Source organism: Pygoscelis adeliae, unplaced genomic scaffold, assembly GCF_000699105.1.
Source record: "Pygoscelis adeliae isolate BGI_AS28 unplaced genomic scaffold, ASM69910v1 Scaffold71, whole genome shotgun sequence".
Taxonomy (NCBI): domain Eukaryota; kingdom Metazoa; phylum Chordata; class Aves; order Sphenisciformes; family Spheniscidae; genus Pygoscelis; species Pygoscelis adeliae.
Window position 1 is genome coordinate 7732755 of NW_008824356.1, and position 15926 is coordinate 7748680.

At 41.7% G+C, this 15926-nt stretch overlaps 1 protein-coding gene across 8 annotated transcripts in view; it reads left to right on the plus strand.

The window, feature by feature from the left end:
- The window catches only part of NRXN3 (neurexin 3), a 1016594-nt gene that overhangs the window by 738077 nt on the left and 262591 nt on the right, over nt 1-15926 (plus strand). For all 8 annotated transcript variants that reach the window (XM_009319413.1, XM_009319415.1, XM_009319416.1 and 5 more), the window contains one exon: nt 15490-15671. In XM_009319413.1, coding sequence (XP_009317688.1) covers nt 15490-15671 — 182 coding nt within the window. The remainder of the gene's footprint in view (nt 1-15489; nt 15672-15926) is intronic.

Here is a 15926-nt window from a genome sequence, read left to right on the forward strand (position 1 = left end):
ACTGTGATGATTAGATCAATGTGATCAGCCCACAGCCCTTTCATTATCCTCACTTGTGTGACACATGCAATGGCTCCGTGCAACTGAAGGCCACAGACTCAGGACCTCTCAGATGATGATGTGTTTTAGTCTAGATTGTAACTGCTGAAATTCTCAGAAAACACTAGTGATGGAAAAACTTTTAGAGAGTGGCTGAATATCAAAGTCCTAATAGTTCTTGGTTACCTCTGCCAGAAGGAAGAAGTGTTGCATTTTTTGCAAGCCAAAATGCCTCACGCAATCCATGTTTGATGGTGATGTGTTCATCATGGTGTCCTGGTTTCGGCTGGGATGGAGTTAATTTTCTTCCTAGTAGCTGGTACAGTGCTGTGTTTGGATTTAGGATGAGAATAATGTTGATAACACACTGATGTTTTAGTTACTGCTAAGTAGTGCTTACACTAATCAAGGACTTTTTAGTTTCCCATGCCCTGCCAGGAAGAAGCTGGGAGGGACCACACCAGGACAGCTGACCCAAACTGGCCAAAGGGATATTCCATACCATGTGACGTCATGCTCGGTATATAAACTGCGGGGAGTTAGCCGGGGGAGGGGTGACCACTGCTTGGGAACTGGCTGGGCATCGGTCAGCAGGTGGTGAGCAATTGCATTGTGCATCACTTATTTTGTGCATTCTTGTATCATTATTATTATTTTCCCTTCCTTTTCTGTCCTATTAAAGTGTCTTTATCTCAACCCACAAATTATACTTTTTTCCCCCCGATTCTCTCCCCCATCCCACTGGGGCGGGGGTGGGGAGGAGTGAGCAAATAGCTGTGTGGTGTTTAGCTGCCTGCTGGGTTAAACCACAACACATGGCAAGGGGAATATCTTAGTCACCCAGTACTGTTGAGGCTGTGGTGTTGCATGCCTGTGTCACCCTGCTCCTCCAGATAAGGCCCAGGTGCAGCTTTGCCACTGAATCTTGTGGCAGGGGGCCTTGCTGCCTGTAGCTGAAGATGGAGACCACTCCAGTGTGGTGTAAAAACTGTGATGCTGAGGTGTTTTCTAGTGAAATGATAAGAAAGAACTAGGGCGGGTGGCTTTTGTGGCTAAACTTTATCTTTTGCCTTGAAAGAAGAGTAGCCAGGCATGGGAGATTAGATGTCTCCCTTGAGTGATATTACATTTGTAATTGGGATAGCAGAGGATGCTGGGAAAGAACTAATACCAAAGACAAAGCAAACTGGCTGAGGGGAATGAAGTCCTAGGTCAGGGTGATCAAGTTATTCAGAACCACTCTGCTTTTTCTCTCCCCTGCTAACTTTCTTCAGATATGGTTGTTCTTGAATGATCACAATCAGTATATCAAAATAAACGCTTTATAGAGTAAGGTAAAAGGAGTTGCTGGCAAGACTGTAAATCCTCTCATGGAACAAATGATAACTTAGCTCAAGAGCCCTTTTGTCCTGGCAGTGCAAGAAGGATATAAATTCTCTGAAAGTATCTGTCAGTCGGAATTGCTCTGCATTCATCATGCCAGCCCTCTGCATCATTCATGAATGTCATAAGAGACTAAAGAATTGGCACTTCATGGTGAGAATGATTAAACAACCGTTACGCCTGTCTTTTACTCTGGCATGGTACCTTTTAACAGATTGCCTGTATAACACTCATGTATGTCTGCTTCTCCTAATGGTGGCTGTCCTGTCATGGTGGCAAGAAGAGGAGGCAATAGCAAGAAAAAGCTGCATATCATTTACAGAATAGTTTGTATGCTGTATTATTAACTCTGGATACTTTTTTGTTTTTATGTTCCCGCTATGTGACCTTGGAGAAGGTTAGAGAGCCTTGGGAATGGTGAGCTTCTATAAAGGCATTTCTTCTCATCACTGGCCTTCCAGTAGTTGTGAGGGACAACGTCGTATTTGAGGTGAGGTCAAAAAGCCCAGAACTCTGAGTTTGTTTCCTTGGTGTAGTCCAAAACAGCCCCATTTAGTCCTAGAAGACTAGGCTGCATCTACAGTAACAACCAGCGTGAGAGTGGGTTTGCAGAACAAAATCGTGAGATCCATACTGTAGTAGGCATTTTACTTCTTAAGTTTTACTTTGGACTAGCTCTAGTCTGGTCCTATAGACTAATTGCAGTGAGGGGCCCAAAACTGAACACAGTATTCAAGGTGCGGCCTCACCAGTGCCAAGTAGAGGGGGACGGTCACTTCCCTACTCCTGCTGGCCACACTATTTCTGTTACAGGCCAGGATGCCATTGGCCTTTTCGGCCACCTGGGCACACTGCCGGCTCATATTCAGCCGGCTGTCGACCAACAACCCCAGGTCCTTTTCCGACAGGCAGCTTTCCAGCCACCCCTCCCCAAGCCTGTAGCGGCCCAGCCCCTCTTCCCCAAGCCTGTAGCGCTGCATGGGGTTGTTGTGGCCAAAGTGCAGGACCTGGCACTTGGCCTTGTTGAACCTCATACAGTTGGCCTCGGCCCATCGATCCAGCCTGTCCAGGTCCCTCTGCAGAGCCTTTCTACCCTCAAGCAGATCAACACTCCTGCCCAACTTGGTGTCATCTGCAAACTTACTGAGGGTGCACTCGATTCCCTCGTCCAGATCATTGATAAAGATATTGAACAGAACTGGCCCCAAAACTGAGCCCTGGGGAACACCACTCGTGACCGGCCGCCAACTGGATTGAACTCCGTTCACCACAACTCTCTGGGCCTGGCTGTCCAGCCAGTTTTTTACCCAGCGCAGAGTACACCTGTCTAAGCCGTGAGCCGCCAGCTTCTCTAGGAGAATGCTGTGGGAGACAGTGTCAAAGGCCTTACTGAAGTCCAGGTAGACCACATCCACAGCCTTTCCCTCATCCACTAGGTGGGTCACCTGGTCATAGAAGGAGATCAGGTTGGTCAAGCAGGACCTGCCTTTCATAAACCCATGCCAATGACCAGCAAGAAGTTAGATCTCTGAAAACCTGCTTCCTATTCCCAACTCTGCTGCTGATTTAGCATGTGAGATTTGGTAAAACTCGTACCTTCTGGGGCTCTGATGAATACATAATAGCCAATATTTTCAGCCCAACTCTTTTTAGCATTCAATCCTGAAAATTTGGGTTTGATCTCCTGCAGTGAAAACCATAAACGTAAACTGTATTTTCTGTTTTAATATCTATGACTAATGAAGTGTGAACAGGTGTGTAAGGAACAATGAAGGACCAGTCTGCAAACTGGTCATGTAAGAGGGTTATGCTACTTACAGTGACTAAATGAAACTGAGAGAACAGTGGTTGTCTTTCTGGTTTTAGGTTTGGTGGTGGTTTTTTTTCCTGATAGTTTATTTGTTTTAATGGAATAAACCATAGCTGAAGGATCAAAACTAGAAAGAGACTTTTTGGAGGGGAGTTGAATGGGCTGAGATCAATAGTAGCAATTTGGCCTCCATCCATCCTGAGCTGTATCTAGGCCATTTTGTTACCACTCAGATTCTGTAAAACTGTAGTGAACTAACATCCCTATTCTTCCTCCAGGCCCCAAATGAGCTATGAATCCTGCTGTGCTTCTCATTGCTAACAGTAGTCTCTGTATTCAGCTCCTCTGGCATGCTGCCTTCTGGGCTTCTCCAAGGACATCGTCTCTCTGCGCTCTTTTATCAGGAAACACCAAGAAATAAGAAAATACATCCAGATTCCAGCTCCTCTTTGGCAGCAGAATGCAGCTAAGAAATACTTTCATCTACTTTTACTGAATTTAGTCACAGTTGCGCCTATTGAAGTTTCTTTCTGGGTGGTAGTTAACTTTGACCCCAGTAAACATGTCCTACAAGGGTCACGGTAACTAGGCACAGTTTTCTGGGCACTTTTACCCAGCAAATTTCACATTTCAGTTGTAGTGTTGGTAGTTTCTTTTGATCTCTTCTAGTGCATCGTCATTTGAAGCCTTTTGTCTTCCTGTAGAAGTAGATGAAAGTTCTGTATTTGTTATGAGCAGTACATTTTTTTTAATGATGTTTTTCATTTTCTGTGGTGTGTAAAAACAAAACAAAAAAAATTGGCCTTTTGGACCTTTTCTAGATTGACATCTGTCATCTGGTTGTGAGGGCTGAATTTGATAACACAACTGGTTTCTTTATTGAAAGAGATGACTTAAAGGCTGAGGGTGGTGGCACGATAAAAGTCAGCAAGGCAAGGTTGACACTGAGAGGATAGATACAGGGACAGATTACTATTTCTTCCAGTACAAGAACTAGGGAACATGTAATCTGTTTACCAAGAGGAAGTATAAAAAAGGTGATTCTTCACACAATAGAATCACTTGGGCTGGAGACCTTGGGAAGTCTCTAGTCCAAACCCCTGCTCAGAGCAGGGTCAGCTGTGAGGTCAGATCAGGTTGCTTGGGGTTTTATGTAGTCAGATCTTGAAAACCTCCACACACAGACTCCAAAATCTCCTTGGGCAACCTGTCTGACTGCCTGTCTGTCCTTGTGAAGAGAAAGCTTTTTCCTTCTATCAAGTCAGATTCTCTCACTTCAGCTATGCCTATTGCTTCATGTTCGCCAGCTGTGCACCACTGTGAAGAGCCTGCCTTTGTCTTCTCAATAACCTCCTTGCAGGTGCTGTGAGACTACCCTTAGGTCCTCTTGAAGTTGTGTTGTCTTCAAGCTGAACAAGCCCAAATCCTTTGGCCTCTTCTCACAATGCAGGCACTTTAGCCACCCATCTTCGTGGCCCTTTGCTGAACTCGCTCCAGTTTGTCGATATCTGTCTTGTATTGGGGTCCCCAAAACTGGACGCATTATTCTAGATGCAGTCTAATAAGCGCTGAGTAAAGGGGAATAATCACTTCATCTATTAACAGGCTATGGTTGTGTTAATAGAGTACAGGATGATGTAGACTGCCCTTTCTGATGGGGCCCACAGCTGGCTAGTGGGGCCAAAAGCTTGCTGCATCAGTGGTAGATTTGTGTGGGTCATTGCTAAAGGTTTGTAAGTCACTATTGTGAATGCAAAACTTCTAAATGCATTCAAGGAGAGACTGGATAAATACTTAGAAATAAGATCTCTTTGGGATTACAAACTATATGAGGCTGAGTTAATTGCTGAAAAGGCTCATAGTCTGGGTGTGTACTTTAAGGAAATATGCTTGCTCTACTCTTAGTTTTCCCTGGGTGTCCACTTAGGATCAGTGCTGAAGACATGACAGTGAACTAGCCAGATCCTTGTCTGACCAGTTATGTTGTTATAATGTAAATGAAGATGTTACTGAAATATTTTCCTAGTTGCAATCTGTTATGTTTATGTGGGCATGCCTATGGACATTTTGGGTCCATTTTAGCTAGCAACTAATCCCTAAATTCCTTCTGAGATTATAAACATCCCCAACATGCCCCATGGCAAATTCAGATTTGGGAAAAAACTTAACCTTCCCAGTATCCCTGATCTAGGGAAATTTGTAGTTCAAGCGTAAGCTATCTTGGATCTTCTAGTAGTTCTAGGAATGCTCCCTTGCTCTCCCCCTTTTCCTCTTCCAATCTTTTTAATGCAGTGTAACTAATAAGAAGTAGCATACTGTCTGATCCAATTGTTGGCTGATACACACTTACTGGGAGGAAAGTGACTCATGTTAATTTGCTGTCATTAAAAAAGACAAACACAGAAAGCAGGCATGATCCGAATTGCTGCTTCCATTTTGTGTTAGTCCTGCAGATTTTGTAACTCCTCCTCCTTTTTGTATAGAAGCAGCTCCTTCATATTTTAAAGTGGGAAAGGAATTTCGGTTTCATATGAAACAATGTCTGCTTTTTGAGACATGAGATGAGTATGGTGTTCAATCTGGGTCTCAGAGGGTTTGTCAAGAGAAGAGCATCCTGAAAGGAGAAGGAGCTAGTTCATGAAAACTCCTTTTAAGCATGGAAGCTTGCTTTTTTTTGAGGATTAGACTGGAAGCTTTGAATTTTTCAGGATTTAAAATTTTCTTCATTCTTAGGCAATTTAAAGCTCTTGACAAATAAAAGGATGTTTCAGCAGTCATGTCATAAAAAGTATCAGGTCTGTCTTTCTTTTCTTCTAGGAGGGATCCTGTGATGGAATGGTCAAGTGAGCCAGATGATGATGCTGATCAGATCCTCTGTAATCTTTTTCAAAATCCTCCCCTCCTTTTTTTTTTTTTTTTTTTTTTTTTAATTAAGCAGATGTTTCTATTAATAGACATAGACCTTTTAAACTCAGGGTGTGGAAAATGCAGCAACTGGGGCAGAGATGTGCAAGTGCCAGAGAGTGGGTCTTTAGGAGAACGAGGAGGAAGAGTGGTTCTGATTAACGACACTCAGCTTTGACTAGACTTCTCTTTCTTGATATGTGTGATCAAGTGACAGTAACTCAAAGGTGTCCCTGGAATATCCTGATATTGCAGATCATCCCATATGCTGTAAGAACATTGGTGTATATGGTTGAAGGCAGGGGGTGTGTCTGTCTAGCTTATTTTTTGTCTCCTGAGCCCTGATTCATTTTTTTGTCTAAGAACTTTTTTATTTGGTGTGACGTGAAGTGAGATAGGAAGGGGAGGAGTAAAATAAAGATTAGGATAACAACGTAGTTGAAGTTTAAGATTGAGGGTAACTGGAGAAGGAAGAATAGCTGCTGTCAAGACTAATGCCTTTGTAAATATGGAAGGGCAGAAGGAATGGGGCTGGCACACTACTTAGTACTAGTGCTGTTAATGTCTTTCTTTTAATCTGAAAACCATTTATTATTCTTAAATGCAGTCAGATCACTTCTTGCTTGATCTTTTTTTCTCCATTCCTAATTAGTCTGATAATGGTAGCTGGGAATGTTATCTTATATCTAGTGTAATAGTGAGGCAAAAAAGCTGTATGCAGTGCATTTAGTGGACAACGCCTATAGGAGTAATTAAAAAAAAAAAAATCACAGAAGATGGAAATGGGAAACACCTGTTAGGTCATCTCTAGACAATGTAGATGTTCCAGCACACCTAGAGTTGATTAACTTCAAGTGACTTTAATTAATGAATAAGTCAGACAAATCATCCATGCTATTCAGGAGTACATTGCAAAACTAGGTAAAAACTTTACCTATTTTCACCACTATTGTTGTTCTTAATGCATATAGACACTGTTGCATTTCTTTGTCCTCAAAATATTCTTTTGTCACTTTTTCAATGTTTTTACTCCTAAGAAATTCACTTAGAGGAAACATGGATTTGCACAGCATGTGTGGTCTATTTGATGTGTCCAGAAGGAGTTATGTTGGAAAAACAACTGTCAGAAGCTTCGTTTTTACTCAGCCAATTCATGTCCTTTTGACAGTGTATCGGTATCAACTGATATTTTATTGTCTGTGTTGCCACGTGATAAACTTTTGGGGAGCAATAAATAGTTAGAAGCCATTTGAAAGTCCTGGTGCTCTTTTCTGGTTCATGCAATCTGTATTGTTTGCTTAAACTATGCCTTAGAGCTGATGTTCAAAGCATGGCTTGTTTTTCCTCAAGAGTGTAGCAAGCATAAATAAATAAGATGTTGAACTGTCTTACTGAGTTAAGGCCTGAAGAGCTATGCCACTGTTGCTTCCCTGACCAGAAACTGAGTGCTCAAATATGCAGTTTACCATAAGTTGTGAACATATGGGAGAGACCTTAATCTTTGGGGCAGCAATCAGATTAATCTGATCAGATTTCAGGCAAAACCTCCAATCTATTTTATCAGTCTTCTATTAGAACAGAAATTAGTCTTAGCAGCTCTTCCTTTTTACTTTGTTCATCTCCACTTGCTAGGGCAGAATAGCTCTCTAAATACCATGTTTTTGGGAATTGCATTTTTATTATGTGACCAAATAATGATGCTTCCTGCTGCAGCAAATTTTGTCTCCTTACTGAGTTTTTGCAGAGGTATGCCTGATCTCTTCTCACTTGCTTTCATGCCAGTATTCTATCTAACTTGCATTCCTTTACTAGTGCCTTTTCTGGTGATGGAAATAGTAAATGAACCACCTAGACCGGGTACAATGACATAAGGGTCACCAGGGGCTGAGGCCAATTGTATGAGGTTCAACAAGGCTAAGTGCCAGGTCCTGCACTTGGGTCACAACAACCCCATGCAGCGCTACAGGCTTGGGGAAGAGTGGCTGGAAAGCTGCCTGTCAGAAAAGGACCTGGGGTTGTTGGTCAACAGCTGGCTGAATATGAGCCAGCAGTGTGCCCAGGCGGCCAAGAAGGCCAATGGCATCCTGGCCTGTATCAGAAATAGTGTGGCCAGCAGGAGCAGGGAAGTGATCGTGCCCCTGTACTCGGCACTGGTGAGGCCACACCTCGAATACTGTGTTCAGTTTTGGGCCCCTCACTACGAGAAAGACATTGAGGTGCTGGAGCGTGTCCAGAGAAGGGCAACGAAGCTGGTGAAGGGTCTAGAGCACAAGTCTTCTGAGGAACGGCTGAGGGAACTGGGGTTGTTTAGCCTGGAGAAAAGGAGGCTCAGGGGAGACCTCATCATTCTCTACAACTACCTGAAAGGAGGTTGTAGCGAGGTGGGTGTTGGTCTCTTCTCCCAAGTAACAAGCAATAGGACGAGAGGAAATGGCCTCAAGTTGCGCCAGGAGAGGTTTAGATTGGATGTGAGGAAAAACTTCTTTACTGAAAGAGTGGTTAAACATTGGAACAGGCTGCCCAGGGAAGTGGTTGAGTCCCTACCCCTGGAGGTATTTAAAAGACGGGTAGATGTGGTGCTTAGGGACATGGTTTAGTGGTGGACATGGCAGTGCTAGGTTAACGGTTACATTTGATGATCTTAAAGGTCTTTTCCAACCAAAATGATTCTATGATTACTTACTTTTTCTTATTTCTGTGAGTTTATAAAAACTTCTGTCTTTTCTTATTGAGACTTTGTGGGAATATTTGAATGTCTGCATAAACTATCTGGTCTTCATTATTTAAGTGCCACTTTAAAGGGCTGCTGATTAAAGGGCTGTTAATTACAGGTGCTACCAAGGTTTCCTTCCTGATATGAATTTGGTCTTGTTTTGCTCATGTAACAACTACCTGCGGTCATGTACAATGTGTTACTGATTCCATTCTTTGACAATATTACTTGAATATAACCTAAATTTCAGTTTTTTGTCAAGAAAGAGCAAAATGCCATCATCACAAATTTTTCTGTAGTTGAACTGATAGCTTCTTGTTAGAAAGCAGAAGGTTATGATTATTAATAAACACGGTAGGACCTTTACACCAGCATATGAAGTACCCCAAGACACTCATTAGAACTACGACTAAGCAGAAAATATAGTAGGACCGTAAAGGAGGCACAAAATGGGAGGGGGGGGGAAGTCCAAAAAAACCAAGCAATGGGTAAGGAAAACGCAATAGGGTTCTCTTGTTTGTGTACTTACAAGTCTTTGAGTTTAAAAATCGTGCGTCTTCCATTTATCCCCTTATTGAGGAATGTAAAAGTAAGTTTCCGTTCCTTTTACAAAAATGTTAAGAAGTAAAACAATAGTTACACTTTTTTAAGAATTCTATGCAAGAGAATAAAGACATAATAATTGAGAGAAAGGCATATACCTTGTCTTTCATGTTATTTTAGGTAGGAAGATGTTATCATTAGGTTTATGTACCTCATGTTTTTGGCAAATTACCACCATAATCAGGATATTTATGTTTGTATTGGGTCATGAGTGGCAGGGGGCTGCAGAGCACCCAGTGTGGGAGGAGGCCGTGAACTGCCCTGTGTGTGGTCACAGCCGGCTCTGACCTGGATGAAAACAACCCACCACATGCCAAAACTTCAACCTGTCAGAGGAGCACATGGTGCTGCTGCTCGGACATGTTTAAGAAAGGGCGATAGCCCCTGGGGGCAGGAGGTAGCGTGGGAGGGTTCATGGGAGGATGCACGTGAGGGGATACCAAAGGATAAGCAGGAGGGGACACAGAAGAAGGTTCAGGGAGAAGCATGTGGAAGGGGACATTGTTGGGGACATGCTGGAGACACGCTCTTGGAAGAAGGCACTCTGTGTTGGATGAGGTATGCCTCTGAGGGGACTGCGGCCCAGAGCAGGGAGACCCCTGAGGGACTGGGGCCTGTGGAGGGACCCACACAGGAGCATAGACACCCCTGAGGGGCTGCAGTTCATCAGTAACCCATGCTGGAGCACAGAAAGTAAGTAAGAATCGAGGAATGCTGGAAAGAAACCTCAGTGCACTCACGCCGACCTCCTGCACTGCCTGTTGTCTCACTACAGCCCAGAGGGAGGGGAGACTAGGAATGGGGAGGAGAACTGGTGGGCTGCAGTTGAGCCTGGAGAAGGGGAAGGAAAGGTATTTTCCCTAAGTGTTTCTTTAATTGTTTGTTGTCTTTGTTTCCCAATGCCTGCATCAGTAATTTAAAGTTTATGTTGTCAATAAAACTAATTAAGTGAGATTACCCTAGTTGAGATTGTTTTGCCTGCAACAATGTTGTCACGAAGGAATGTGGGACCCTGGTCATAAATTCTGCTGTGTTAACTCACATAATTATTGTAGCTTTTAAATTGGCCTGGGTTCTTTATAATTCTTATCTTAAAAGTACTTTTTAGTTGTAAAAACCTGAACTGTGGCATTCATAGTATGTTAAACTCATATTCACATCCCAGTGCACAGTTGCTGCAGTTAACCCTGCAATATATAAACATTGCTATAATACCTGTAAAATGTCGCATTTTCCTGGCCACAGTGAAATGAGTGTATGTGGTGTGCTGTAGCTGAGGCAAAAAGGACTGTTCATGGCTTAGTAGATGCAAATAGAGAATTTGCGATAGGATATTTAATATGGGGAGATTCACAGGATCCCTAAGGCACAAAAGAAGTTATATCTTGTGCAGATGTGACAGACTTGTTTTCTACTGCTTTACAGGATTAGTTTTAGGCAGAATATAGCTGCTGCAGTTGTACTACGTTGATTGAAGGATACTCTTAAGATAGGTTTTTGAAGTCCTTGGGCGATGAGGAAAAAGTGATAACTGATTTAAAATTATAGGTGGTGGTGCTAAATTCAACTAAATGTTTCTTACCAGAACTCACTAGGAGGCTTTATAAGGATAAGCAATGTTATAAGCCTAATTTCTGTTAGGAATTTTCCATGAGTGTTTGCCTCAAACTATTTTGTTTTGACTGAAACTAAATAATCAAACAGCTCTGTCCGTGAATATAGCTAGCAAATACATAATTTGCTTAAGGTAGATATGCGGACTTTAAATAACAGCAGTCATGTGTGTTGCAACATATCCATCCCTCTGATTTTTAAATCTCTAAACAGCAAAGTTGTAAGTTATAGTTACAAGTTATGTCATTTCTGGGAAAAGTCAACTGCCACTTTGCCAAACTATAAGTTCATGAGTTTATAAGCTTTGTGTATGCTAAACATGTGCTGGCGTCCTAGTAGCTTAAATCTGTAGGGAGTGTTCCCTCACCATGTATTTTTTCGCTTCTCTGAGCTCCCAATGCTGACCAAATTCTGCATGCAGGATCCCAGTAGAGTCACTGAACATATTCTGTTCCCATTTGTTCTCACACATCAGTACAGTAAATCTGGCCCAGGGCACTTTGAGAAGTGGGATTTCTCACAGCTGACTGGGGAAATAATTTTGTGTGCTCATACCTTTGATTTTTTTTTTTCTTCTTTTTTTGCGCAGTATAAGTTGAAGTTAGTGTTAGATAGTTGAAGTGGTGAAGCACTGTAGCAATGAATACAATGGAATTAATCAGTCCCTCAGACTTTTCTACTTTCAGGGCACAGTTGGTGTTGTATTTATTAAAGGAGGTATATAATGAAACCTTGAACAATAAGCAAAACCTAAATATCAAGTGGCTTCTCATTAACAGTGTATTATCCATTGTCTGTCTTGAATAGAAAGTGTCTTGGGAAAAAAAAAAGTGTGCTTTTGTGTAATAAAGAGGTCTGTAACAAAGCTTAGGTGCAATGAGAAGATCTCAAGCTGAACAGACTTTCATCAGCTTTTTTTCTTAACTGAGTTCTTCGCTTAATTAGTCTGCAATTCTCTGCAAGATCACAAAGAAAGGATAGTTACCAATTTAAGATCAGAAGGGACCTCTGGAGGTAAATTAGTCCAACGTGCTCACTCACACCAGCTTAAAGCAAGGCCAACCAGATAGAGTTGTTCAGGCCTTGTCAAGTTCTGGTGAAGATGAAATCTCCTCAATTGTTTTCCTCAATTGTAATTCTACTGTTTGTCTTGTTCAATTCTCTTGGAGTTTTAAACTCCGTAAACTTACGGTTGCTGCAGTCAAATAGAAGCATTTAAAACAAGTGTGTCTCTGTTGTGTTTTGGGGTTTTTTTTTTGGGGGGGGGGTATTGTGATTCCAGTGTAGTAACTCTTGTTATCCTTCCTTTTCCACTTTTACTTGGTGTCTGCACCTTGTGTTTTCAAACTGCAGTGACTATTTTGTTCATACTTTGGGGAAAAAAGTGGTACTGGTGCAACGTTAATATGCCATCTCTTTCCAAACAAGGCAATGGGTATCCTGTATACCCTCAAAAAGGTGGGGAAGGGAAGGGACATTGACATACTCAACAAACAAGTGGCCTGTCTATCATTATGGACATAATTCTGATCCTGAGCAATAAGGAAACAACTGCTGGCCATCAGGCTTCAGTTAATAGGTTAGTTTGGGCAGTGCTGCTCTGGTTGTTGCATCTGAATGATCTTTGTGCACAAACCCAAAGTAATGAATATCTTCAAGTTGGGCCTAGAAGCAAAAATCTGTGTTCTCTGAGGAGAAAATGAGCTCAGTTAAGCAGTTAAGTCCCATGACAGGCCTATGAAGACATAATTGGTTCTAACTGGCACTCACAGGAGCACTGACATGCTCTACCTGCAGCCAAATAGTGCTTAGAGAGGCAAAGAAATCATCTGTCTTCATAAATAGTGAACTCCTCTCTTCCAAGCTTGTCTTTGCTGCTGAAGGGCCTAATAACCAGTACAAAGAAAAGGAGGAGAACTTGCAATTCAAGTGAGAATAGTTTTGGAAGGTGGGTTTTAATCTATGAAGCCATCAACAGTGAGTTAATTCATCTTGTTTTACTTAACACATTGCTAGTAATGCAATACACACAACTTTTAAAACAAACTGATAAACTGAGGGCGGATATTTGTAGTGTAGTTTATAGTGGGCTGTTGATATACCTGTGCATGGGGGGGGGAAGCCATAGATAATTCACTACCCGGTCATCTCCAACTATCTCTCTAACCCAGAGATTACAGATATGGTTGGGGATGCATTTAAACAAACAGACAAACAAAACCCCTTTCTACATATTTTTCAATAGTCATGCAACCTCCATCTTGAGTTCAAAGCTGAATGAGAAGATAGAGTTCAGTCTGTAAAATTAATCTTTCTGGAACTGAAATGATATATGTGCACAGTTCCAGTATGCCAATGTGCTCTTTTGTTAATTCAGAATTATGAGTGAAATTTCCTACCTAACCCTGATTTCAGACACACTTGTTTGAATTTACTGGGCATGTTCTGGTGGGTATGCACAGACCTGGAAGGAAGGAAACATGGATTCATTTTCACTCTGTTATTGAGTCAGCTGTTCACAAATCATTTCCCTTCTGTGTGCCTGAGTTTTTTATGTCTGTTTTGGTAATGTGTACTGAGATGTCTAGAAGAAGCCTCTCAAGCGGGGGTGAAGTGTGTCCGTTATTTCTACTAATATGTAGTATTTATTTGGAATTCAGGTCATAAAGAGCTTTAGAGGAGCTGCAGCTTTGTGGGCAAGTGTAGAAGTTAGCCATGGATGATCCCACCTCTTTCTGTATCTAATTACATTTACTTTGCTTGGGGTTGCTTGATACGTGTTGCTGATTGGTATATGGTGGGGAAGAAAAAATAGACCTTCAGGTGTAGTTTCACTCAGACTGGAAAATGTACCCAGTACATTGCCTGTACTTTCTACAGATACTTCATCCCTGATGCAGTAAATGGGAGCTGGTTATTTTTGCTTACTATTCTGTAGCCTGTGACCCATTGTAATAGCGCTCAGAAGATGAGGTGCAGTAAGTGGCTGAAGCATTGACAAGTGTTGCTCCTGTCCTGCCTGTAGATTTGGGTCTAGCATAGCAATTTTAACCGTATTTTTACAAGAAGCTCAGGGGCTGATTTTATAACTGCTGAGTTATAAAATCCTGCTTCTAACTCAGACTGTTGAGTACCAGTGAGAATGTGAACTCCGAACGCTTTTGCTACTCAGCTTCTTCATCTGTGACCATAATTCCTCGCCTGCGTGACTGTCTTGCTCAGCTCAGATGGCCCTTGTGAATGTGGGAGGACAGTGTTCAGCTTTGGAGAGGTTGAAAACAAGGTCAGGGAACAAATTCCCAGGTTCACTCTAAAGACAAACAATGCTGGAAATATGTGGACTAGGTATCTAAAATTCTTAGAAAGTATTGAGAAAAGGATAGTCTCCCACTGTGTGTGAATAGTCTTCAGCTGAAGACAAGCCTAGCCTTAAGGAGAGCTGCCAAACATTCCCTTTGAATCCCCATATAAGATTGAATCCCATGCTTCTGAAACAGGTGTGGCTTGTTTTTTTTTCCCCAACAGCAGTGTCCTAGCTGGCATTGTCTGGGATATTAGCACTAATGAAACCATTCATTCTTGATAAGCTCTTCACTTATCTTTATCTTAAATGCTGCTTGTCTTTATTTAGGAACTAATAAAATGTACTTCAGCAGGTTGTATACAGAAGAAATTTCTTGAGTGATTTATACCTTAAGAGGAAGCTTGCTTGTTTGTTTGTAGTTCCCCTGCTGTGATGTGTGTAGGAACATGAGGATATTCTGAATAACATACATGCACATTTAGATTACTCTCTGGAAGTGTTTGTGAGTCTCGCGTCCATGTTCATCTGAAGGATGAACTTTCCATAAGGAGGGAATTACATTTTTTGTTATCGAGTCTAATGGTGCAAGGCTGATGGTGAAGGAACAGATATGTTTTGTCTGATAAAAAGCTATTTCACTTTCATATATCCTTCCATCAGAAAAAGTATCTAGCGTTCCAGAGCCATTGTTCTACAAAGGAAAACTTACAATTTTATAGAAGGAAGAACACATGTGAGAATTTGGAGAGGGCAGTCTAAAGCACCATTTCATGTGTGTCTTATAACAAATACGGAATCAATTCCAATATTAAAGAGGGCTCACGATGTCATTTGTCACAAAATAGAAGGATTTTAGTATGTGTTGTCCTCTTCTGTTACCTGGTCGAGTTTGGAAATACATATTTCCATCATCTACTCTATTAATAAATTTTCATGGAGTCATCTTGTGCTATCAGTAGCCCGACCAGTAGGAGGCATTAAGTTCACCCCTTTAACTAATGAAAGCATATGCTTGCTTATATTCCTCTTTGAAGTCATAGCGTTATTACCAGAGTTGGCAAATAAGTAAATGAAATGGGTAACTAATACTTTTTTTTTCTTTGGTTTTGTGTTTTGTAGCTGGTGCCACGTATATATTTGGGAAGAGTGGAGGTCTCATCCTGTACACCTGGCCAGCTAACGACAGACCGAGCACAAGGACAGACCGTCTTGCTGTGGGCTTCAGCACAACAGTGAAGGATGGCATTCTTGTTCGGATTGACAGTGCCCCTGGGCTTGGTGATTTTCTGCAGCTGCACATAGTGAGTATAGATAGGCCCATGTCTATGCCAGACCTGGGTTTCTGTTAACTGAATATGCATTTGAAGAAAACTATTACTATAAAATAGTACGTGTCATACTCTACACTTTCTATATCTTTAGCACTCAGCAAATCAACCTGCCTTAGGTAGTTCTTTAGGGTTTTGTAGAATTACTGAATGGGATGCACAGGGAGCCAAGTCTTGGTGCCAAAAAAAAAAAAAAAAAAAAAAAAAAAAAAAAAAAAAAAAAAAAAA